The following is a 26502-nucleotide window of genomic DNA, read 5'->3' on the forward strand; positions in this document are numbered from 1 at the left end:
ACATACAAAAAGTCAAATTCACGACAAACATCATTATAGCCAAGAAAACTGGTCAAACCCCAACATACATCAAAATATAAAAATTATATATATATATATACATATCGCCTCACCGACGAACATCATTATAGTCAATAAAACAGACCAGACCATCAAATACCGTATTTCTTGCTCCATAAGATGCACTTTTCCCACCCCAAAAAAGGGGGTGAAAATAAGGGTATGTCTTATGGAGCAAATACACCCCCCCGATACCTTTTTTTAAAGACCCCTTTACGTGCTCTTGTCTCCCTCGCCGGATGGCTCTTCTTTGGTTCGGGGCAAGGCAGAGCGATGCAGAAGGCAGACGCATGCTGTTTGTGTTCCTGCCTGGTCCGGCGCTTCTCCCCGATTGGCTTCCATCACTTCTTGCGACTAGCAAATTGCTGTATTTCTGATTTCAACTTATCTTGCGAGGTTTGAATATTGAGAAGCATTAAATCTAAAGAGCATTGGTTAAGTATGCTGTTCCAATGATCAATAAAATTACTGTCATCCATAAAAGTTTATGCATATGTAATCCTCTTGGGATGATTTCCTCTTTACAATAATCCACTATCGCTGCACTATGGATCTCAATCGATGAAATATTTTTACCTAAATCAATCATCTCTAACCATTTAGAGTTCAGGGCAGCTGTACCCAATGAAAAAGAGAGAGAGGGTGCCTGCAAAATGTTTTCTCTCTGATCCCCAGTAAACTGGAACCACTATTCCATGCTTGAGTCATCCTGCAAAAATTTGTCTAACAAACAGAAATCGAAGTGACAGTAAAATCCAAAATTTGAAAAAATGTCACTCACCAGCAGTGGGTCCAATATCTAAGATCCAACTTTCACATAAAAAGGTGGAGAAAAAGCCTCAGTTATATATCACGTAGCAATCATTGATGATTTTTAGGCTAGTGTTGTTTTTATCATTGGCAAAAAACTCAAACCAGAAAGAATGTAGGGATCCACAGAGCTTCAAAACTCACTACTGTGCACAGTAGAAAAAACTTTTTATATATATATTCATAAATATTTTTATAAATATAAAAAGAGGCCTATACTCATAAAGGCATTTTATATCGAGTCACCTTGGAATCAAGTTCTAAGATCGATGGCACATCTTGCATAGCAAATGCGAGGAGCCCATTGTTTGTCTTGATCACCAATCTTGCAACCGAAGTACAGCTCATATGCTTTCTTAACAAGTCGAGTCATGGTGCGTCTTTGAAACTTAAGCGTATACTCGCCACAAATGAAGCAGAATGCATCACAGCTCTTGCAACATTGGCGAGACATTTCTGCTGTCACAAATCATCCTATAGCAATTAATAACTAACTGGCTTACTAATTAAGTTACTTACCATATTTTTCGCACTATAAGACACACCTGACCATAAGACGCACCTAGGGTTAGAGGAAGAAAACAAGAAAAAAATATTCTGAACCAGAATAATATAGCAGAATAATATTTTGACCATGTAAAGTCATTAGTGGTATTAAGAACCTGGTTGACCTCAATAAACATGATTTAAAAAAAAAAAAAACCATCATCAGTGTCATTAACAAATGAGGAGAGACTTTATAGTTCAAGCACTCTTCTAGTTTTCTGTACCCTGTCCCCCGTCTGGTGGTCTAGTGGTAGGCTGGGACAGGAGGGATCCGTCCCAGCCAACTAACAATTTTTTTTACACACCCCTCGTACCTTTTTTCACCTTTTTAAATTCTGGTGGTCCAGCGGTATATTGGCAGGCGCGGGATTTCCGTGCTCCTGCCCCACACTGAGCCCCTCCCTCACTGGATGGCTGTCTCAGATCTCACGGCCAGCGGTGTACAAGGCAGGAATGAGCTTTTCGTGCTACAGCCTGGGCCCACGTCACTCCTTGAATGGCTGCATTCAGTTCTTGTGAGATCTGAAGCAGCCATCCAGCGTTTAACCCTTTCAGGACCATAAGGATCGTAGGCCAATTTTTGTGGTTTTGACGACATTTTTATGGTAAAAAGAGCTTGCAGATGCCAAAAAATTGATTTTTTTTGTGAAATATCATTATTTTTATTTAAAAAATCACACTTCTGGCTTATGGACAGTGTGGCAAGTGAATCTTCTCATCAATCTGGCAATGACGCTAATGAATGAATGTCGGAACCAGTTTGTTTACATAAAGGCAGTATCATATGGAATCCGTACATATCAAATTTAGAACTGTAGACTATCCCAATCAAAATTTATAGGATTTTAAAGTTATGGGACAAATATGTCCCTTGGTCCTGAAAGGGCTACGACAGGATATTTTCAGCCTGTTCTTTTTTGTGTTTATTTTATCCAGTCTAGTTTTCTGATATATCACGTGCTATCAGTAGAGACCCCTGAGGAAGGAGTGTTTCTTTGAAACATGGACTGTGTCGGGTCCGGTCCACATGAACATTAGGACCAGCTGTTGGGTACATTTTTGTAGTCTATGTAATTGCTTTATATGTGGCTTACATGTTTTAAAGAAATTTGCATTTCAAATAAACTCCTGCACCCTGTACAATTGCACTGCAGTTTTGTTTTTTGACTTTTACTGCAGATTTTGTTGGTTTTTCTTGTTTAACTCTTGAAATGAGCCATTTGGTTGAGACAGTCCAAGAAGGTACTTTGTTATGATTAATATTATTACATAGAGGGGTGTAACCTGCATAAAGTGGCAGGTACAACCCCTAAAGAAAGACATAGAGGGCTGTATTCTGCATAGGGCAGCAGGTACAATCCTAAAATAAAGCTATGGGAAAGGGTAACATAAGAATTGCCGCTGCTGGGTCAGACCAGTGGTCCATCTTGCCCAGCAGTCCGCTCACCCGGCAGCCCCCAGTTCAAAGACCAGTGCTCTAAGTCCAGCCTCACCTGCGTACGTTCCAGTTTAGCAGGAACTTGTCCAACTTTGTCTTGAATCCCTGGAGAGTGTTTTCCCCTATAACAGACTCCGGAAGTGGTAGGTACAACACTAAACAAAGACATAGAGGCAGTAATCTGCGTGGAGCAGGGGGAATAACTATAAACAAATGCATAAAAAGTAGTAGCTTGCACAGAGCAGTAACTTACTGGGCAGAACAAATGGATCATGCTGTTCTTTACCTGTCATCAATTACTAAGTTAGCATTTTTTTGCTACTTCAGCTTGTCTGCGGTGTTCTTTGCTCACATGTTTAAAGGCAATAGACTGTTTTCAGTCCAATTCTTTATATGTGAGGTTGCAAACCATTGGACCCCTGAGGAAGGCGTGTTCGCCGAAACATGGACCGTGTAGGGTCCGGTTGGATTTTTATCACAGTATTTTTTTATCATTGTACTTTTTTAATTGAATTTTCATGGTTTTGTATGTCAGTGTTTAATAAATTATCTCCAGAACATCTGTATCCACAGTTTTTGTTTTTATCGGTGGATTGTTTTCACTGTGGATCATTGGGTCTCCCCATTTTTCTTTGTTGTGCTGAGTTAATATGAACCATGCTGTATTATAACTGAAGGTTATAGATGACAACAACCAGGAAGTAGGAAATCCAGCATGGGGGGAACAGACCCCAATGCCGGACAGACTTGTACGTTCTGGGGCTCATAATCAAAATTAAACATGTTTAAAAACCTACCCAAGTCAGTACGTGAACAACCTAAAAGACAGGTCATCCAATTGACGATAATCACACCGATTTTCTGGATGTGTGTCAAGGGACTTTTTAGGCTTCTAATTCCTGCTGTGCGCCCATTGCTAAAAGGGGCATATCTGGAGGAGTAGTTAGGGCGGGATGTGGGCCAACTTAGACTTAGGGGTCCTTTTACTAAGGTGCGGTAAGCGATTTAGCGTGCGTTAATCAGCGCACGCTAAATCGGTTAGCACATCTTAATAAAAGGACCCCTTAGTTGTCTTGCAGGGATAATCGAAGCCTTTACTAGACATCCTGGACAGAACTTAAACGTTGTGAGTTACACATTGTAAAAACAGGTATAAGTGCCAAAAAGGTATCTAAAGTGACCAGATAACCACTGCAGAGACAAAGTACAGACCCCACCCCCCCTTCCCACACACACACCCAGAAAGATTGGAATGAAAACATACATACCTGTCTCCAGAACATCAGCACCTGGTAAAGGAAAGCCTGGTAGAGCTACACAGAGGTATCTTAAATAGCCTGGGAGGAGGACTCAGGCCCATAAGCCACTCTAACCACTACATTTATGGTGGAACATGTGTGCCCACCAACCCTCCCCCACCAAATCCTACTCTACTGCCATATAGGTGCCATCTGAAACCATAAGGGCTATTGGGGTTGTAGACAGGTGGGTACAGTGGGTTTTGCAGGTGTTTTGAAGGACTCACCATAACCTATAAGAGAGTTCTGGTGAGATGTTTATCTGGCACCCTTTTTGTGAAGTTCACAGCAGTGCCCCACTGCTCTGTTGCCATATCTGGGTGGCCAGTCCATTACAAGATTGGCCCCTCCCACGTACAAATGGTCTTGTTCTGGGCGTTTGGGACTTGGACAAAATTTTGACCAAAAATGTGGAATAAAGATAGACATACTGGTGGTCTGGATGAACGACCAAATTCGACTTAGACGTTCTTTCTGATTATGCCCCTTTCTGTGTCCTGCAGTGGAAGACTAAAAATGAGGGGGTAAAAGTGAGTTGCAGGTGATAGTATATAGGAAGTGCCAATGTGTGTGCAAGCAACAGAAAGAAACACTTTCTATGCCACCCCACCTCAATTTATAATTTAGAAATACTGTACAGTATTTGTGTTTTTATATCTTTATCACTAAAAAAAATAAATAAATAAATAAAATAAAAAAAAGAACATGTATATACCACCTATATATGCGGGTCAATACATAAGAAGCTGGGAGAATGCTTATATTGACCATTAAAAGACTGATCCATTCGGTGCAAATGTTAATTATGTGCTTATGATTTCAGTTTACAGTGCAGAGTAAACAGTGAGTCAAAAAATAAACTTCAATAGCTTAACCGGAAACATGATGAGGCTGATTTCTTTTGGGGGTTTTAAACTCAGATTTGTGTATCTTGGAATAAATACTGATAAATTCCCTGGACAAATAAACTACCATAAAAAACTGAAGGTCTCTGTTTATCAAGCAAACACGCTTAACCTTTCGTCCCTCCTGCCGCGTATTCATGGAACGTCTCTCCGAATGCCAGGAAAGGGGGAACTTATCTGGCGCAGCGAGTACCTTACTGAAGAGGCTAGGGATTTTTCTGACGCTTCCCCGGCCCGGCTCTTTGTGATGACAACTTAAGCTTGATACTTATTTGGCGCAGAGGACGATATTGCCAAATCGTGGGGGGATTTTTCTCACACTATTCAGGACAGGAGCGCTGTGATGATGGCAGAGGATTTATCTGGCGCGGAGGCTGGCCGGCTGCTGCCATGAGGATCTCTCTGACGTGCCCTAGGTCTGGGCGCTCTGTGATGACGTCATTGTCAGCTGATGCATCTTCTTCGCTGCCCCGGCGGCAGATAAACAGTGAGAGAAGTAGCGGAGGTGTTGGTGGCGGTGGTTCCCTGTCCCGGGGAGCTTGCGGGGCCTCTTCCTGCGCCATGTCGCGCTGGTTCGCGCCCTGGTCGAGTTCGATTAAGAAACGGGCCTGCCGCTACCTACTGCAACATTACTTGGGCCACTTCCTGCAGGAGCGCCTAGGCCTGGAGCAGCTGAGCCTGGACTTGTACCGGGGCAGTGGCAGCATTAGGGATATCCACCTGGACATTTGGGTGAGGAGAGAGGGAGAAGACGAAGGGTAGGGCAAGGAGAGAGAAGGAGGACATGGATCTGGTCAACGGGGGAGAGATCAGGATGGGACAGAGAGAAGGGGACCATGTACCTGGTTAAAGGAGAAGAGATCAGGAGTGGACATCAACATTGAGGGGAAATTGGGGATAGGACAGAAACAAGGATAGACCTCTGTGTTTATGTGAGGAAGCGAGCTGGATAGATCGTTCCTCTTTGGGTGAGATGAGAGAGCTGGAGGTAGACCCACCTAGATATCTGGTGCAGGCAGGAGGCCTTCCTCTTAGATCTCTGTAAAAGATGGAGAGGGTGGTATCTGCTGACCCTTTCAACTAGCCTTTCAATATATTGGCCACAATCCAGTTGTTTTGTCATATGCTTATGGCTGTAACAGCTGCCTTTGATACAAGGAAAAATGGGGCTGGAGCATCTGGGGCGGGATAGAACTGTAACTAAGTAGAGGTTGCTGAGCTTCTCCCAGGTATGTGCTTAAGAGTAATAATATATTTGTTTCTTGGACTCAGTGTGAATGAGAGATGTCAGTGTTTGTGGGGCAGGATTAATAATGGTGGTGGTGGGGGGGGGGGGGTCAGTGGGATTCCTGGTTAATAAGAAAAGCAGACTCCCAGGTCCCAGAATGCTTAAGTGTAGGGGTTATAGATCACTTACATCAGGGGTAGGCAATTCCGGTCCTCAAGAGCCAGAGCCAGGTCAGGTTTTCAGCCTGTATAGGTATGTTGTGACTCACAAATGGAAGGTGAAGAAGATGAATATGTAATAGATGGATTTGCATGCACTGCCTCCTTGAGATGCAAATCTATCTCATGCATATTTATTGTGGATATCCTGAAAACCTGACCTGGCTCTGTTTCTCGAGGCTTAGCCATTAAATAAGCTAAATAAAGAACCTGACGTGGAAGCCTTAAAAAAGAAAAAATAAGAAAAAGCAGATTGAGATAAGTGATTTAGCTGCCTAGTTTATAAGGATACACTGTGAATAGGACTGAATGTTAATATCTTAACTTCACCTTTAAGAGTTTTAAATTTTAGTCACTACACTTAAGGTCTATTTATTAGAAAGTTTCAAAAAATTTAATTGGGATATGGGCCTATGACTGGAGCATGGAGCTATAGAAATACGCTGACAGTTGAGTCTGTGATAGGACTACGCGTATGCTCCGAATCTGAGGCCCTCCTCTAAGTCTCCTACACAGTGGATATATTAAGTGGTATTTTTCTCTATATGAGTAATCTGTTTCTCGAGGACCAGAATTGCCTACTCCTGACTTAGGTAAATAAAATCAGATACCCAACTGGATATCTAATAACATAGTGACGAAATGAAATACATACTCTTGGTAGGACAGTAGAGTAGTTTCACAAAACTTGTTTGGTAGCTTCGCTGTGACACATTTTTCTGCAATAGTAACCTGTATTTGTGTCTGTGTAATTCCTCAAACTGTGGTTCTAACATTTGCTTTTATTTATTTATTTAATTTTTTTTTATTTGAATTTAATACGTTTACAATATCATACAGATATCAAGGAAAAAAAGGTTTCCATACAAATTTTCAATACAACAAACAATACAAAAAACCAATCCTTTACAAGCCCACAAAATGGGGAAACATATTGCTTATTTACTAACTAGTTTTAAAGGAAAACAAAGAAATGGGTTGAATTCCAATGAACCCAAATCATTCCCTACTAAATTAGGACATGGACTTTCCTAACCTAATTTCTCATCAAAGAATGAAAAAAAGAAAAGAAAAGCAATCCCACTTCTGTTCACGGGCTAATAAAAATTGTTGCAGTTGAATGGGATCCCAGAAAGCAAATTCAGTATCTTGTATCTTAACCAAACATTTACAAGGAAACTTTAAATAAAATGATGCCTCAAGTGCCAATACTCTAGTTCTCAATTTCAGAAATTTTGCTTTTATTTTTATGGAACTACCTATGTAGCGTGTGACAGAAATATCTAGATAGGTTGATTACTGATGTAAAACCATTGTTTAGAAAACCACAGACTACAGAGATTGACAAGGCTCATTAAGTGTGCCTAGGCTGCCTTCAACTCTGAATTCTTGCAGCTTTTATTTATTTATTTTTCCTCTTGACTTTTAGATTTAGGGAAAAAGGATAGCTTACAGTCAAACACATACTGAGCTTTGGGATCCACAGCCACTGTGCAGGAATTGAGTGTAAAACAAAGAAGTGACATTTTTATCTAGCAAATAGAGCAGGTGTTAGTAGAGAATCATAGAGCTGGAAGGGCTCATTTTCTGTCTTGTAAACGAATGCTCTGTGATGAACAAGCATGGAATGCATCTACATACAGTGAGCACATTCCAGTGCTGAGGAACAGCTGCAGAGAGGAAAGGTGTCATCGGGACCAGGTACATCCTTGTTTATGACCTGTGTTGCTCTTCCCTTCCTTGATGAGAGGTTCCTGCCAGGATGAAATGCCACTATTATTGAGGCACCTTCCTGCTCTGGTCATGACACACAATTGATTCTACCAAAAAACCCCAGCCTACATAGCTAACCCCAGCCCAAGCTAAGCCTATACGCCCCTAACCCCCTCTTCACTCCAAAGCAGAACAAAGACTCAGCATTCCCGCAGGGAGATCCCTCCGAATGAGTACGGCGTACAAACGATCCTACAACCATTTCCTACATCAACTATGGAACCGACTACCCATACAGATCAGGTCGCTAGACTCACTAATGACCTTCCGCAGAGCAGTAAAGACCTTCCTCTTCTGCCAATCGGGCCATTAAAAACTGCCTCCTCAACATACTTCTCCTAGTACTCTTCGCTATGACTAGTCTGGTCACTAGAATAAGTTCTGCTATTGTCTACTGTAACCTATTTATTGTCATGACTAGTCTGTTTTCAAACAATTGTGAATGTCTACTTGTAACCCGTTCTGAGCTTCTGGGAGAATGGGATAGAAATCGAAATAAATAAATAAATAAATGATGCCAAAATTGGCAGTGGGTAGAACTTGATTAATTCTCTGCTTGACTGGTCCATCTAAATTATTAAATTTTTTTTTATGGCCACAAGAGCCACAGAGATTGAGCTTAGAGGGTTTGCAGAGAGCAACTTGTGATTGTCTAGATTAGAATAAGCAACACCTTTGTCTCATGTGCAAGATATTCTCTTGCAATTAGTGAAAACCTCAATAACCGGTTTGGTCACTTGTTTCCACTTCCTTTAGTTTCTATATATGGTGGCACCTTGTGTGACCTACTGGATGAAAAATAAATGTCCAAACCTTCATTTATTTTCAATAGGTTTTAGAAAAGAAAGTGTATATGGCGCTTAGCTATTGCCCAAATCCATCCAATAGTACAATTTAATTTTTGCTTGGGGGGGGCAGGGTCTGACACTTTTTGCTTTTTTCCGGTTTCCAGTAGAGAATGACACAGGGTCAAAGTTTGGCCCCTGTCCCTGCCTCATCTCCATAGGCTCCATCTATGGCCTTGTGAGCTCTGTCATTGCCCCCACCCCATCCTGCACAAGTCTTGAACACTTAATGATTTTATGTTTAAATCCCTTATTAAAGTATAAAAAGGAGCAATATTCTGTACAACTGTTTATACATCACAAATAGAGCCTTCCATTTCGATCTGATTTGGCACAACCTTCCCAAAGATTCGGTTGCCTATGGTTTTTTTTTTGTTTTGTTTTTTTTTACATCATCTGGGAAGATAATTGGATTGTCTTTCAGACATGGATTTGGAAGAGAACCTAAACTGTATAGTGGATGAACAGGAAAATAAGTGTCTATTAAATGTTAGACATCTTCCTTGATGCCTGCAATGATGGATGAATCTGTTGCAGTGTGTGGACTTCAGAAGACTGGTTGTCTGTGGATTTTGATTGGATATTTAAAATGTATTCCATTCTGTTCTATTTAACAATTATAGCCCATTCTAATCTCCAATCGGATTCTAGGTGGATAATGATATTTAAAAATAATGCATCAACTTTCTCAGCAAATTTACAATAAACCAATTAAAATAATGAGTTTTTTTAAAATGTGCAAAAGATATAATATAAAGATCAATCCAAAATTTGGACACAGGTTTAATTACAGGGACGATAAAAAGGGGGTGGTGACAAGTACACATTGTTTGACTATGATGGACAGGGTGCAGAGTGTTAAGACATGCATGAATTTAAATTTTATTTTAGCTAATGCATGTTAAGTACAAAATAAAATGGCTGTTTTATTAGATTTAATTAATACTCAAAGCTCCTGATTTGATCTGTATCATGGAAACATTAGTGACTATATTCTGCCTTTACTTTGCAGTTCTAGGCGGATTGCAAAAAATGTATCCTGGATATTACCAGGAGAGATCCAGAGATAGGTGCTGATTATAAGATAACAGTTAATAGAGGTACTGCATTAGCTTGGCTTGACAAATTTTTGAATAGCAAGGTTTTTATTTCCCTTCGGAGGGTTTTGTAATCAGGCGTTTTCAGTAAGTTGGAGAGGTTTTGGTCAAGTCTTGCTGCCTGAGTTGCTAGTAGGCCATCATGTATCTTCTTGTGCAGTGTGCCTTTGAGAGGGGGAGAGTAAATGGAGTTTGAGTCCTTGACCTTGTTGAGTTTTTCTGGATGAGGCAATTGTTCATATAGGTGGGGGCAGCTCCATTTAGGACTTTGACTAGTAGACAGTAGAATTGGAATAATATTCGTACTTGCATTGGGAGCCAATGTGAGTCTAGGTATGTATTGGAGATGTGGTCATATCTGCTTAGTAAGTACACTTCCCCCTCCATATTCACGAATTCCGTATCGCGGTTTTAAATCAAAAAATACATTTTCATTTTTCAGGCTATTTTAAGCCCTGTAAGCCCCCTCTTAAGCCTTGGTCTAGTGGGTTTTTGGGGCAGGAGCGATCTTCCCACGCTCCTGCCCCGTGCAGATCGCTCACAGGAAATGGCTCGAGAGACTACGGGAGCTCATGGCAGCCATTTCCTGTGTGCGATCTGCATGGGGCAGGAGCGTAGGAAGATCACTCCTGCCCCGAAAACCCGCTAGACCACCAGGTAAGCCTTAAGGGGAGGGGGCTTTCAGGGCTTAAAATAGCCAGGGGAAGCGGGGGTTAGAGGTAGAGCCGGCCTGAATATTATTCACGGTTTTTTAATATTCACGAGCCAGCTCTGCCCCTAACCCCCGGGAATACGGAGGGGGAAGTGTAGATCAGTTTGAAGGCTGTGTTTTGTATGGTCTGTAATTGCTTTATCGTGCTCTCAGGGTTATTTCTTCTAAGATCTCAAATGCGAAGAGCTGAGCGTTTCTGGCGGAAACATCAATCACAAGAATCTTTGAAATCATATAGAGTTGGTTCTACTCAACAGAAATAAAAAGAGCAAAAAATTTTGAGGGAAGATGGGGAGCTGTTGACATGTGCAGATTTGCTAGCTGAGGTGGGGGAGACCTGGGGAGCGCAATTTACAAGCCATCAAGTAAAACACTATGTGGGATCCCTTGACAGAGCACAGTTGAGCTTGTACTTGGGGGCCAGGCTGAGGGAGTTGTTTGCTCGAAAGGAGGGGGGTGTCTCTCTCAGTGTCTAGCATTTATGCTAGTTTGCAAGAGTTACAACCTACCAGGGACTACCAGAGCATCATGGGAAAAGGAACTACAGATTAATTTGAGACATTGGGATGTAGCCCGTACCTTGAGGGCGGCGCCTTGAGTGACCCCATGTGCATGGTTGAGGGAAACTTATTATAGGGTGACCTTACGTGCCTATTACACTCATACACAGTTATTTTACAGTGGAGGTCTCCCTACACCACTGTGTCATAAATGTGGGACGGGAAGTCATACTTTGGGACATGCCTTTTGGTTCTGCCCCATTAGTCAATGCTTCAGGAGGCATATAATCAAGTTTCAAGTTTATTGAGTTTTAATATACCGACCATCAGCAAGTATCTGGCCGGTTTACAATAAAAATTTAAAAAGATAAATAATAAGTAAATAATTAGAAAATAATAAAGGTGCACACCAAGGACATAAACAGGACAGACATGAAAGTGAGGGAAAAAGGGAAATGGGAGGGGAAAGTTACATGTTAAAAGAAGAAAGGAGAGAGAGGGGAGGGGGTAAAACGTGTGGGGCGGGATCGCTTTATAAAAGCGGTTTGCTGAATAAGGAAAGAGAAAAGAAAAAGAAAGAAAAAAAAAAATTTGAAAGGAATAAGAAGATAGAGAAATAGAGATAAAGATAAAAAGAAAAAAAAGGAGAGAAAAAAATAAATAAAATGAAGGATCTCTAAATGCAGGAGAAGGCGTCGCTGAATAAGAAAGTCTTCAGGCTTATCTTGAATTTATCAAGTTGATGTTCGAATCGGAGTTGCTGTGGCAGTGCATTCCACAGAGTGGAATTGGAAGAGCCTTGTGTAGTACCCAGGAACAATTTGTCTTGGATTTACCAGAGGCTTTTGGCCATTTACCTAGAGTGTGTAGGAAGATGAGTTTACTGGCCAGGAAATGTATTCTTCAGTGCTGGACAGTTCCGGACCCTCCTGCATATTGGCTTTGGCGTAACCAATTGCATCAAATGGTCATCTGGGAGGCACAAGATGCTGGAAGGGATAGGAAGCAAAATATGTTGCTCTTAAATATCTGGGAGCCTTATCTTCAAGTCTTGCATCCCAAAGGCCGCAGTGCGGTCTTAAAGTGGGTATCCTAATTTGGGTGGGTGGAGAGTACCATTGGGGGGAGGGGAGGGGGTTTAAGGACAGGAAATAGGGGTATTGAAAGGTTCTGGTAATCAGTTAAGGATAGGATAAGTGGTTAAGGTGGAGGGAGGGGGGTGGTGTGGCATCTTCAGGGCTTTTAAGAGTCCAGGGCCTTTGAGTGCTTTTCTGCCCTCTTTAACTTCGCTTGCCTTATGTAGAGTAGGAAGGGGGGCAGGAAATTGGTTGATGTTTATTCTCTACTGTATATGCTTGTATTATTATGATGCATCATTGTAGAAACATAGAAACATAGAAGATGACTGCAGATAAGGGCCATAGCCCATCAGGTCTGCCCACTGTACTGACCCACCCACTGTACCTTTGTGGTGCCCTGGTGTTGTATTTGTTGCTATTTGCATTTGCATCAATAAAAATTGTGTGAACCTAAAAGAGCAAAAAATAAATACTATGCTAAAATGATTTCTAGCATGGACAATAAATCAAAAACACTTTTTTCTATTATGTCCTCTAGCATTAATAATAACTTAAACAAAACTCTTTTACCATCACCTGAAAGCTTTGCTATATTCTTTAAGACTAAGACTGAAAATCTTCAAAGTTCTGTAAATATAATAATAATAATAACAGTTTATATACCACAGGACATGAAGTTCTATGCAGTTTACAATGATTAAAAGGTATTACAGATCGAGTGGAATAAACATAGTTCAGAGTTAGTGAATAAGAGTTCTAAAGATCATTTGTTGAGGACTAAGATTGTATAGGTCAGTTACCTAAGTACTTCAGGAACAGGTATATTTTAGGTGTTTCCTGAATTCCCTATAAGTAGTAGGCACGATCAGTTGTTCCAGGTCTTTACCCCATAATGCTGCTTGATGTGAGAAAAGATGTTGGTGATGACTTTTAAATTTACAACCTTTAACCGGCAGAGAGACAAAGTTAGGTACTGCTCTATTGAATGTAGTTCTGCTGAATGCCTTCCCAATTCTGGAATAGCAGTTTGCCCCTCTTTTCCTATTCCCTCACTGACTCTACTATCCATAACTATATCTCAAATACATCCAACTACTTCACTCTCAGACCCCGCTTCCCTCAAGCTGATTGAAGTTTGATAGGCATGGTTTAATGCCTTTGGCTCGCCATCTCGTAAACCTTAGCCTTTCTTTGGGTGTTGTTTCCTCTCCATGGAAAGTTGATGAAGTATCTCCAATCTTGAAATATTAATCTGCTATAGGATATCTCCCTGAAAATTTTTGGGTCCAATATCTAATCTCTGTATTATCTCTAGAATAACAGAGAAAATTGTTTTTGATCAACTTTCAGATTTCATTGAGGAAAAAACTTATCTTACATCCGCGTCAGACTGGATTTAGATCACACTATAGTACAGAAACAACTATTACAGCTTTGAATAGTGATCTACACTCCATTCTTGATGCAGGCAAAATTGTCTTACTGGTATCTCTTGACCTTTCTGCAGCCTTTGATTTGGTCATCATTCATTATTCATTTCACAGTTAACATCTATAGGAATTTCTGGCACAATTTTAGCTTGGTTCAAATCATTTTTCACAAATCAGAAATTTAGAGTTAATACCTCTACCAAATTCTTCTTCCCTTTTTGAACTGGATTGTTGGATCCTGCAAGGGTCTATCCTGTCATCACTGTTGTTTAATTCTTAGTTCTCTCGTTACATTGATTCAAGAATATAATGTTAAGGTATTTATCTATGCCAGGGGTAGGGAACTCCGGTCCTCGAGAGCCGTATTCCAGTATGTTAAACATAAGATTTTAAATTGACATCTGAACTGGACAGGAAGCCAGTACGATTGAATCAATAGAGGAGTGACACGATTGTACAATTTTGCTTTATAGAGAAAATGGGCTGCTGAATTCTGAAGTGTCTGTTAGCAACTTAGATTTGATGACGTTAAACCGCAATAAACTGTATTACAGTAATCTATTCTTGACAGAACAAAGGCATAAACAAAAATATGCATTGCACGAAAATCTAAAACAGAACTAAAAAGTCTGATTCGCCGAAGCCAATAATAACCTTTTTTGATCACCTGTGAAATTTGGTAATCAAAACACAAAGTGCAGAATCAAAGTAAACTCCTAGATAGTGACAACATTTTACAAGGATCAAATCAGTGTCAAATAGATGAATATTAATCTTTGGTAATGGCATTAGGCCTGTAACCCAACAAAATCATTTTAGAAGGATTCAGGATCATTCCATGTGTCTTGAGCCAATTTGAAATTGCAAAGATGTATTGTTGAAGTGGTGTTAAATCTAAATTAGATGAAAGAACAGAAAAGACCAAGAGAATGTCATTGGCATAGATCAGGGGTAGGGAATTCCGGTCCTCGAGAGCCGTATTCCAGTTGTGGTTTCAGGATTTCCCCAATGAATATGCATTGAAAGCAGTGCATGCAAATAGATCTCATGCATATTCATTGGGGAAATCCTGAAACCACAACTGGAATACGGCTCTCGAGGACCGGAATTCCCTACCCCTGATCTATGCCAATGACATTCTCTTGGTCTTTTCTGTTCTTTCATCTAATTTAGATTTAACACCACTTCAACAATACATCTTTGCAATTTCAAATTGGCTCAAGACACATGGAATGATCCTGAATCCTTCTAAAATGACTTTGTTGGGTTATAGGCCTTCTGCCATTACCAAAGATTAATATTCATCTATTTGACACTGATTTGATCCTTGTAAAATGTTGTCACTATCTAGGAGTTTACTTTGATTCTGCACTTTGTGTTTTGATTACCAAATTTCACAGGTGATCAAAAAAGGTTATTATTGGCTTCGGCGAATCAGACTTTTTAGTTCAGTTTTAGATTTTCGTGCAATGCATATTTTTGTTTATGCCTTTGTTCTGTCAAGAATAGATTACTGTAATACAGTTTATTGCGGTTTAACGTCATCAAATCTACGTTGCTAACGGACACTTCAGAATTCAGTGGCCCATTTTCTCTATAAAGCAAAATTGTACAATCGTGTCACTCCTCTATTGATTCAATCGTACTGGCTTCCTGTCCAGTTCAGATGTCAATTTAAAATCTTATGTTTAACATTTAAAGCACTTCACTTTTCTCAGCCAGTTTATCTAGCATCTGCTACCATACCATATACCCCTTCTCATGTTTTGAGGTCATCCGATGCTAACAGACTTGTTCTCCCTCTCCCAAATTGGCTCATTACAAATCCACTTGAAAATCCACCTATTTTTTTATTTCCTCTGTTTTATGGAATAATCTACTTTATTCAAGCAGAACAATCATTTTTAAAATTTAACTGTTCTCTTTGGGAAGACTGATTAGAATTAGATGACACAATTGGATATTATGTGTGATTGATTACCTGTTTGCTAATGGACTTTACTTTTATTTTTTGGCATTCCTTTTCTCTGCGTTTATGTATAAATTGTAAGCCTCTATGACCATTTGCATTGTTGGGGTATCAAATTATTAATAAACATAAAGGATGTTGCAGTAGTCTAGTAATTCCAGGACTAGGGATTGGACCAGGAGTTGGAATTGTTCCCTGTCGAAAAATTTTCACATTTGCCGAAGGATTGTTGATTTGAAGTTGCATGGTACAGCATCCGTTTATCATCACCTCAAGTAGTTTTAGGGTGGATTGAATGGGGTATTTGATATAGTTTATGTCTATTTCCGTTGTGGTTGGAATTTTGTCTTTTTCGAGCAGTAGGCAGTTTGTTTTGTCTGTTCAGCTTTAGCTTGTGGTCTTTCATCTATTTTTCAACTGTTACCATTGTCTTTAGCAATTTTTCTGTTATGATAGGAATTGGATGATCGAAAAGAAGGAGAATGGTGATGTCATCTGCATAGCTGTATGATGTAGAGTCTAAATGGTCCAGGCTGGCTCCAAGGGAGGCAACGTAGAGGTTGAAAAGCATTGGAGATAGTGGTGACCCTTGTGGTACACCACAGGGGTTAGACCAGGATTCTAATTTTTCTCCATTTGTCTTGACTTGGTAGGTTCTAGATTGCAGGAATCCCTGGAAAAATGTGTGCACCCTACCCATGATTCCTGTAGCTTCCAGTGTTTGTAATAGGATGGCATGATTATCAGGTCAAATGCTGCAGAGAGATCAAGTTGTAACTAGCATCCTCTTGCTTAGATTATTGAGAGTGATTGTAGTGCCGGTTAAAGCTATTAAACTACCAGAGTTTTAACTTTATAGATTACTAGATGTTTTACTACCTAAGCTGGCAGATTTACAAGACTTTAACATAGCAGAATAACTGAAAAGTGGTTTGGAATTCTTAAGTCTTGTTTAGCCACATAAACTCTGATGGAGATTTCTTTGTTGAACAGACATTTGGTTAAGCCATAGTTTTCCATGGAACTGGTTGTGTTTAAACGACTTCTTCGCAGGAAAGAGAGAGAATGGAGGAAATACAATTATTTTACCCAATTGCATTATAAAGAACTAGTCTTTAAGCCCGTTACATTAACGGGTGCTAGAACATATGTGTGTGTGTCTGTCTTTATTTCTTTCTCTCTCTCTCCTTAGCCGCTTTTTTTCTTTCTGCCTTTCTTTTTCCTTGGCTGTCCATCACCACCCCTTGCCTGCTCCCCCTGTCCATTTCCCCTTCCTTTTACCTCCCCTGTGTCCACCACCACCCCTTCACTGCTCTCCTTATTCAGCAGCAGCCCTTCTCCCTTTGTTTTACCTCCCCCCTGTCCAGCAGCACCTGTTTCCTTCTCCCCCTGTCCAACATTAGTCCTCCGTTCCTTTTTTCTTCACCCCCCCCTATCCATCAGCATCTCTTTCGTTCTCCCCCTGTCCAACGGGTGCTAGAGTAGACTGTTTTTTTTTCCTTTCTCTCTCTGTGCTTGGATGCTGTCTGTCTGTCTGTCATTCTTTCTGTCTGTGTCTCTGCCTTGTGCCCTGCCTGCCTGTATTTCTCCATTGCACCATGCCTGCCTTTCTCTTGGTATGTGCCCCCAGCACACCCTTCCCCCCAAAACAGCCCCGTTTTCCAATGCCCCTGCCCCCTTTTGTGCCATGCCTGCCTGCTCCGTGGCCCCCTTCTGTTTCCCCCCTATGATTGCTGCTGGCCCAGCAAACCCCTCACCTCAAAGCAGCCCCCTTTCCCTCTCCCCTTGTTGAGCCATGCCTGCCTGCTCTGTGATCCCCTGCCCATGATTGCTGTGTGCCCCCAACACACCCCTACCCCCAAAGCAGCCCCTTTCCCTCTCCCCCTGTTTGCCTGCCATGCCTGCCTGCTCCCTGTGCATCAGCATCAGCATTTCCCTCCCCTTCACCTGTTCCTTCGTAGCAGCATGCAGATAAAACGGCTCCCTTAATTATTTGCTGGATTTTTTTTTTTTTTTAAGTTTAAAGATGCCGACGCGGCTCCTCTCACGATCCCGCCTGCGTCGGAAGCCTTCTCTGACACAGGCCGGGATCGTGAGAGGAGCCACGGCGGCAGCGTTAAACTTTAAAAAAAAATCAAACAAAGAACTAAGGGAGCCGTTTTCAAAGCCGCCGCCGCGGCTTTAGGGACAGGATTGTACAGCTGGACTTGCTCCTGGGCCCGCGTCTGCCCTCCTCCGACAGCCGGCTCCCTCGAAGCCCTCCTCCCCTCCCTCTTTCCCTTCCCGCGGTCCGTCTGGCTGCAGTCCGGCCTGTGGAGGCGATTGGCTGGTGACGTGCAACCTGCGCATGCGCACTAAAAAAAACGCGACAGCTCAGGGTACACGATTTTTTTAGTGCGCATGCGCGTCCTACCATTTTATTATATTAGATGTTTGGAGGACTATCAGACAGCAACCCAGTTAGCTTGTAGGAATTTTTAGGATCAAATTATTGAGCAGTCTGATCCTTCATCAAGAGAACTTTGGTTAGGAACTTGACTCGGCAAAGGTAAGGATAAAAATATTTAAAGTCAGAGGTTTGCAGATACATTTCAGGAGAAGATGGTTTCTGTTTTGAGACTGTTTGTTTGAAAATAATCCCTTTCATAGGGAAAGCATTTTCATGATACCAGTAAATGGGAGGATTTTGCCTTGTTTACCTAGTTTGATGAAATATATAAAAGTGGAGGTTAAAAGATTTTTGAGGGAATTTCTTAATAAATCATTGGAAACAGGAGAATATCCTTCAGTCTTTTTTTTTTTAATAAACCTTTATTAATTTTCAATTCAAGAACAGTGCAATGAAATGTACATACAATTAACTTTGTAAACAGCACTTACAATCAAGCAAAGAATATTACAAAATATTTCATCCCCTCCCACCCTAATTCAAGAACAGAAACAAAGTGCATTAAATTATACATACACTTCCCCCTCCGAATCTGCGGTTTCAGCATCCACGGATTCGGTTATTTGCGGTTTTAAACCCAAAAACCCATTTTAATTTTGGGGGCTATTTTAAGCCCTGTAAGCCTTACCTGGTGGTCTAGTGGGTTTTCGGGGCAGGAGCGATCTTCCCACGCTCCTGCCCCATGCAGATCGCTCGCAGAAAATGACTCGAGAGACTACGGGAGCTCAAGGCAGCCATTTCCTGTGAATGATTTGCACAGGGCAGGAGCGTGGGAAGATCGCTCCTGCTCCGAAAACCCACTAGACCACCAGGTAAGGTTTAAGGGGGACTTACAGGGCTTAAAATAGCCGGGGAGAAGCGGTGGTTAGGGGCAGAATTGGCCTGAATATTATTCGCAGTTTTTTTTTATATTCGTGGGCCGGCTCTGCCCCTAACCCCCGTGGATACGGAGGGAGAAGTGTACGTGTAAAATCAGAAAACAGCACTTACATTTGATCAATGAAATAACCTTCGGTCTTGATAAAGGCAATTGTTTGTCCTTTGAGAACTGCTTGTTCTTAAGCAGTCTTGGATTTATCCATCACCTGGTCTCTTCTCTTTTTAGCAAAAATTTATCGAAAAACTCATTCTTTACCAATTACAAGACCCTTTGGGGTCAAAATTAGATTTTGGATAACTTTCATCCAAAATATTCTATTGAATTGTTAATGCTTCCTGTTTGAGATAGTATAAGAGCAGGTTTTGACAAAGGGATGTTGTATCTATCTTCAGCGTTTCATGCAGGCCATCATGGTTTACTGGTTCAGATATTAGTCACTGGGACTGCAAGGTGCAGTTTTAAAATGTTTTTCTTTCTTTTTGGAGGATGGATATTTTCAGATGGTGTTATATGATGATGATTCCCCTTAGATATTAAGATAGTGTCAGGAGCCCCAAGAGTCTGCTTTATCGTTATTTTGTTTAACATTTATATGTTATCTTTGTTATCAGGAATGGGTTAGCATACAGACTTTATGCAGACAATGTCCAATTTTACTTACCAATCTTAAGTCCCGGGACCAGACGGCATCATTACTGAAATTTTACTTTTGGATAAGAGTGAATATTGAAATAGAATGTTTTTGCTACTTTCATATACCATGGACTCCTTTTTACTAAGCCGCATTAGGGCTTTAACGTGCCAAATTGTGCGCACTAATTTGCCGCCCGCACTAGACCTTAACGCCTGCATTGAGCTGGCATTAGTTCTAGCCGCGTAGCGCCGGTTTAGCTTGCGCTAAAACCGTTAATGCAGCTTAGTTAAAGGAGCCCCATATCTCTGGATTGCCGCAGAGAATTTGAGGCTGATGGGGAAGTCCTACAGATCCAGCAAGAGATCCAATATTTGGGTGTTCTAATGAACTCATCTTTACTATTTAGATACCCTGTTTCCCCGATGGTAAGACACTGTCTTATTTTTTTTGGAAGGCCAAAATATGCTCTAGGGCTTATTTTCGGGGGGATGCCTTATTTACATTTTTTTCTAAAAAGGGGGGGCTGTCTTATTTGACGGCTGAAGAATCGGTCGGCCGAAAAATCGTACCGTGTATGGCCAGCTTTATCCATCATACCATATATTGTACCATTTAATGTCCCCAATGTTCTCCATCAGGGAAACACAGTAAAGAGATTATTCTGTAGTGCAGCATCAGAGGGGACTTGACAATGTGAAACCATTGTTTATATACCGTATGCATTTTAAACAGGCTTTATATACAGTAAGTGGTATTGCTCACAGCAAAAGAAACCTGTCTGCGTGTCTCACTTTTGGATGTTCTGGCCGTGAACAAACTCCTGCAGTCTCCGTTAGGGAGGGATGAGGGAAGCTGCCTGTGTTTCCTTGCGCGGAGTCACGTGCGCGCGCTGCAGTCCTGTCACTTCCTCCTCTTCACTTCATGACGAGGCGCGGCACGCAGCCATGGAGGCAAATACGGTAGACGGAGGGACCACACGGAGTCACCCACCGTACCACCTGATTCGGGTAAGTGCAGGTATCGGTGGGTGGCTTATTTGCAGGGGGGTGCCTTATTTTACATTTTTTTCTAAAAAGGGGGGGCTGTCTTATTTGATGGCCCTGCCTTATCATCGGGGAAACAGGGTAGTACATTAAAGTTTTGGTGAAAACAATTTTTTTTTTAAATTGCGAGTTTTGAGAAGATTGAAAGATTTGTTATCTGATATAAATTTTAAAACTGTTTTTCAATCTCTAAGTTCATCGCTGTTTTCATACTGTAATGTATTATTTTTGGTTGCCAAAACAAAAATAAAAAAAACAAAAAAAATGGAGGAACTGGAAACAAAATCCACAGTCAAACAAAACAAAGTTTCCAGTTTAAATACACACTGGTGAAACATGCTCAATACCTTCTTGTTTAAGAGGGGTGAAGGTATTGAGCATGTTTCACCAGTGTATATTTTTTGGTTGCTCCATCTTATTTGATTAGATCGTTACAGATGGTCCAGAATGCAGCAGCCCAAGTAATAGCCTGCATTTCAAAATCTGAACACATTTTGCCAGCGTTAAAAAGGTTTTTGCTTGTTGCCAGTAAAATGGAGGATACAGTTTAAGATTTTTGACAGTCACTTTGAAAATAATTCACGAGGAGATTCTTCCATGTTTGATGTCGCAGCTCAGAATTCACAGTTTATCACGTCTTAAGATCAGCAGGTAAAATGCTGTTGGATAAACCATCTTTTAAAGTCATTAGCTTGGCTAATATTAGAAACGGAATTTTCTAAATAGAAGGTGCAAGGCTCTGGAATCTGCTCCCTGAAGACTTATGGAAAATTGATCAGGTTTTACAATTTAGAAAACAACTTAAAGCTTTCTTTTTTTTTTAATTCAGGCATATATTTAAGCTTTATGGAAATGATTTAATTGAAGTTTCAATGAAAATGGAGTTCATATGTGGAACGTTATTACATCAAGTTTCAAGTTTATTAGCATTTGATGAATCGCTTATATAAAATTTCTAAGCGATGTACAGTTTAAAAGCCACCAGGTGGTGGTCTCACATACAATTTGAACGGGTTAATCGTAAGACAAACAATATAAATCAATTGGCATTATAACAATTGAAATAGAAACAAACATGAATGAGTAGGAAAGGAGGGAAAAGTTACAATATCATTATCTGTTGAAGTTTACATAAAAGGGAAAACACAATAAGGAAGGAGGGGGATTGGTGAGTTTAATGGTCACAACGAAGTATAAAAAATTAGGGTGTGCCATGTTACGTATCAAATGCATCTTGAAATAGAAAGGTTTTTAAAATTTTCTTAAAAGATAAGAGATCTTTTTCATTTCTAATATAGTTTGGTAGGGAATTCCATAATGTAGGGGCCACAACGGAAAATACATCATTTCTTCTTGTGCCGATAATTTTCAAGGAGGGAATTGATAATAAATTTGAGGAGGATGAACGTAGAGAACGTGAGGCATTATATGGAATAATCATTTTTGACATAAATTGTGGTTCATTGAAAATTAGTGTTAAACTCCCTATGGATCATGACAAGAAAAGACGGAAGAACTACGACTGCCTAAATTTTCCTTTCTGGTGGGCAAATTTGTGCTCCACCTATAGATATGAAAAAATGAATGCTGATAGTAATTTATTTAAGCTGGTTTGGGGGCCATTGACATCATATATTATTACTTCATTATAGTAGGTCTTTGATTGAGTCACTTTTGTTTATTTTCGAACACATCCAGGAAAGGGTAGGGGGGCTAGTTCTCTCCTAATTTGACTTTTGAGTATGTCCACCTGGGGTGGGAGGATATTTTTTAGGATATTTTTTATCTGAATAGGGTAAGATTATTGGGATAGTCTATGTTTCTGTGTTTTATTGAATAATCATTGGGTGGGGGGTGGGTGGGGAGAAAATGATTGGTTATGCATATTTGTAAGTTGAATGTGTTTTTATTAACTGTGTATTAGTACTTTTGAAGTTCAGAAAATCAATAAAGAATTAAAAAAAAAAAAATCATAAAATCTTTTTCCCACATTTAAAAAGATAATGAAGTTCTCTTTATTCCATGGCCCGACAGACCGTGTTTTGGCAAATATGCCTATAAATGTCTGGTTGGATGTCAGAGGACATTAACGAGGCAAGCGAATGGGATGAAAAGGAACAAGCTATTAGGTATGACAACACGGGCAGTGTTTTCGGCAAAAGCCTTCATCAGGAGTCTGATCAATAAATTCCCTTACAGAGCAAACAAAGTAACTTCGTTTTCAACCATAGCTCTTATCTCCAGTTTTGTCACTTTATAAGGGAATTTATTGATTGGACTTCTGATGAAGGCTTTTGCTGAAGCACTGCCAGTGTTGTCATACTTAATATAGAGCTTGTTCCTTTGCATGTCATTTGCTTGCCTTGCTTACTTCCTTTGATATCCAACCAGACACTTACATGGGAAATGAAGAAAAGAAGAACTATGGACCCCGATTCAGGCATATTTGCGGAAACATGGTCCTTGTCAGATCATACAAAAAACAAAAGGAGCTGCAGACAAAATGTACAAGATGCAGGCTATGGTTATTACTGTATATCAAATATCAATGGGGTTAAATGTTACCACCCTTCTAACAAACCTAAGGACCCAACACGGTCTGTGTTTCAGTAAACACGCCTTCTTCAGGGGTCTAGGGTTTTTAAGGTTTGACTTAAACCGCAAATATAAAAATGATGGTAAACATAGGCCTGTTAAAACTCTGAAAAGGAAGTGCACCGATGAACTTGGCAAAAAAAACTTCCACCGTAGTAAAGCTTTTTTCCTTTTTCCCTTGTCAGGTCATGAAATAGAGAGAACTCCATTATCCTATTCAGTGAGGCTCTTGGTGCTTTTTGACTCTACAAACAAATTTCCGTTACATTATGAAATACAAATTTTGACTCGGAAAAGAGAAAATGGCAAAATAGGGGCTTGTGAATTTTATATGTGTGTATGAATAATAATAAAACCCTAAAGCACACATGCGCACTCCTACCTCCGTGACCCCGCATGCGCAATAGAAGGAGCTTGTGGCGCGGAGGCATGGAGTTTGAAGTGGCAAACACCATGGCAGTGACACACACACACACACACACATATATATATATATATATATATATATACATATACATATACATCTTTTGTTTGTTTGTTTGCACAGGGCTTTTTCAAGGAAAGCAAGATCTTATCAGGGTTTATACTAGGCATCCTGATGGGAGAAGTTCTGAGGGATCGGCACTTGGGGCCCCTTTTATAAAGCTGCGGTATTGATTCCCGCACGGCAAATGCAATTCAGCCCATTCAATTCCTATGAGCTTCATCACATTTGCCACGTTGGGCTCTCGTTACCATAGCTTTGTAAAAAGGGCCATTAGTCTGGATTTCTAATGTGGGATTTTTATTTGCTTCTCTGTTCATTGTTTGAGAATAGAACAGCAGTTCAGAAAGTGACCCTGTTGCTAGAGGAGTTGTGTAGAAAAGAAGAGATGGCCTTCATTCACTCAAGATGGTCTGATTGCTGCCTACATAGTGTCTCAATGATTTTACAGGGTCTTTGCATGCCTTCTATCATGGCTGTCCCATGATATCGCAAACAAATGACAGAATCCTTTTATGTTTGACTCTCTTGTGGTGCCAAATGGGACTCTTTAGCTTACAAGAGAATCTTCTGCTCTCCAGTTTGGGGTTAGGGAAGGCAATAAGTATAGAGTTCCAAAATAAAAGGCTGATAACTTTGTTCCCATCCTTGCATGAGTGCTAGGCTTAATGGCAGAGCCATATCTGGAACGTAGACATCCAAATCTCTCTTGTTTCAGCCATAGAGTTAATGTATTGGCTCTGGTTTGGGAACACCAGTCCTTTTGAAGTTGTATTTCCTGGAAGGAATGAATCCCTCCCAGGTAGAGGGCACACATGTTTTGAGTGTATGGGACACAGTCTCTATCTGTCTTTTTCAGGAAGTCTTGGCTATCTTCCACTCTCTGTTTTGCCAATTTGAAGACCTCTGGTTACTTTTCTAACTACTGAAGTTCTCTTTTCGCCACCTGTTTTCTAAATGACTGACATGCAGTGTGTGCTCCATGTGAAGCCATTTGCAAAGTGAAGGGGATGAAAGCAGAAACTGTTATGCTTGGAGGGCTTAAATTCCCCCCCCACCTCCTTGTATGCAGATGAGCAGTAAACTCAGGCAGACAGCTGCATGAAGAGCCTGTAATATATCAACTTCAGGGAGTCTTTAAATCAACTCATCTTGCAAAGATGTTTCTCCATATTCTGTTCTCTCTGGGTATCCATCCCTCCCCCCCCCTTGTTCTGGCAAGGCTTTTCTCCTGATCCTCTCTATCTGGTTGCTCTTCAACATATTTATAAACAACCTGGAAATTGGTGCGACGAATGAGGTGATAAAATTTGCGGACGATACGAAGTTATTCAGAGTAGTGAAGATGCAGAAGTATTGCAAAGACCTGCAACGTGATATAAACAGAGAAATGAGCCGCGACATGGCAAATGAGGTTCAATGTGGATAAGTGTAAGGTCGGTAGCAAAAATCTTATACACGAATACAGGATGTTCAGTGCAGTACTCGGAGAGACCCCCTAGGAAAGAGACTTGGGAGTACTGGTTGACAAGTCGATGAAGCCGTCCACACAATGCGCTGCGGCAGCAAAAAGGGTAAACAGAATGCTGGGAATGATTAAGAAGGGGATCACGAACAGATCGGAGAAAGTTATCATGCTGCTTTATTGGGCCATGGTATGGCCCCACCTGGAATACTGCGTCCAGCACTGGTCATCGTACTTGAAGAAGGACAAGGTACTACTCGAAAGGGTCCAGAGAAGAGTGACTAAAATGGTTAAAGGGCTGGAGGAGTTGCCATACAGTGAGAGATTAGAGAAATTGGGCCTCTTTGCCCTCAAAAAGAGGAGACTGAGAGGGGACATGATCGAAACATTCAAGATAAAGAAGGGAATAGACTTAGTAGATAAAGACAAGTTGTTCACCCTCTCCAAGGTAGGAAGTACGAGAGGGCACTCTCTAAAGTTAAAAGGGGATAGATTCTGTACAAACGTAAGGAAGTTCTTCTTCACCCAGAGAGTGGTAGAAAACTGGAACGCTCTTCCAGAGGCTGTTATAGGAGGAAACGCCCTCCAGGGATTCAAGCCAAAGTTAGACAAGTTCCTGCTAGACCAGAACGTATGCAAGTAAGGCTAGACTCAGTTAGGGCTCTGGTCCTTTACCTAAGGGCTGCCGCGTGAGCGGACTGATGGGCATGATGGACCACTGGTCTGACCCAGCAGCGGCAATTCTTATGTTCTTATGAGTTGTGATGCCACTTAATCCTTGAGTGACCACTTACGAGAGTAACCTTCTGCATAAAGTGGTGACAAGTTGATTGTGCATGTCTGGTAGATAGATACATAGCACAGAGGTAACTGCTCATGAATAAAGAGAAGTGACAAATCCTCAGACCTGCTTAGCAAAGTTTGAGGGATCCTGAACCACCTCTGCTTCCAGCGGTCACTCCTGTGGTCTTTAGGTCCCCTTTTCAGCCAGTAGACAAATTGATATATCTAGATGTTATATTGGATTAAAAACTTATCTTTTTC

The 26502-nt window shown here is 40.8% G+C and overlaps 1 protein-coding gene across 3 annotated transcripts in view; it reads left to right on the forward strand.

The window, feature by feature from the left end:
- Window positions 1-5478: 5478 nt before the first annotated feature.
- Window positions 5479-26502, forward strand: part of ATG2A (autophagy related 2A) — a 207209-nt gene continuing 186185 nt past the window's right edge. For 2 of the 3 annotated variants that reach the window (XM_033954151.1, XM_033954153.1), the window contains exon 1: window positions 5479-5789. In XM_033954151.1, coding sequence (XP_033810042.1) covers window positions 5490-5789 — 300 coding nt within the window. In that variant the 5' untranslated portion in view covers window positions 5479-5489. The remainder of the gene's footprint in view (window positions 5790-26502) is intronic. The other variant, XM_033954152.1, reaches the window with a different exon arrangement.

Source organism: Geotrypetes seraphini, chromosome 8, assembly GCF_902459505.1.
Source record: "Geotrypetes seraphini chromosome 8, aGeoSer1.1, whole genome shotgun sequence".
Taxonomy (NCBI): Eukaryota; Metazoa; Chordata; class Amphibia; order Gymnophiona; family Dermophiidae; genus Geotrypetes; species Geotrypetes seraphini.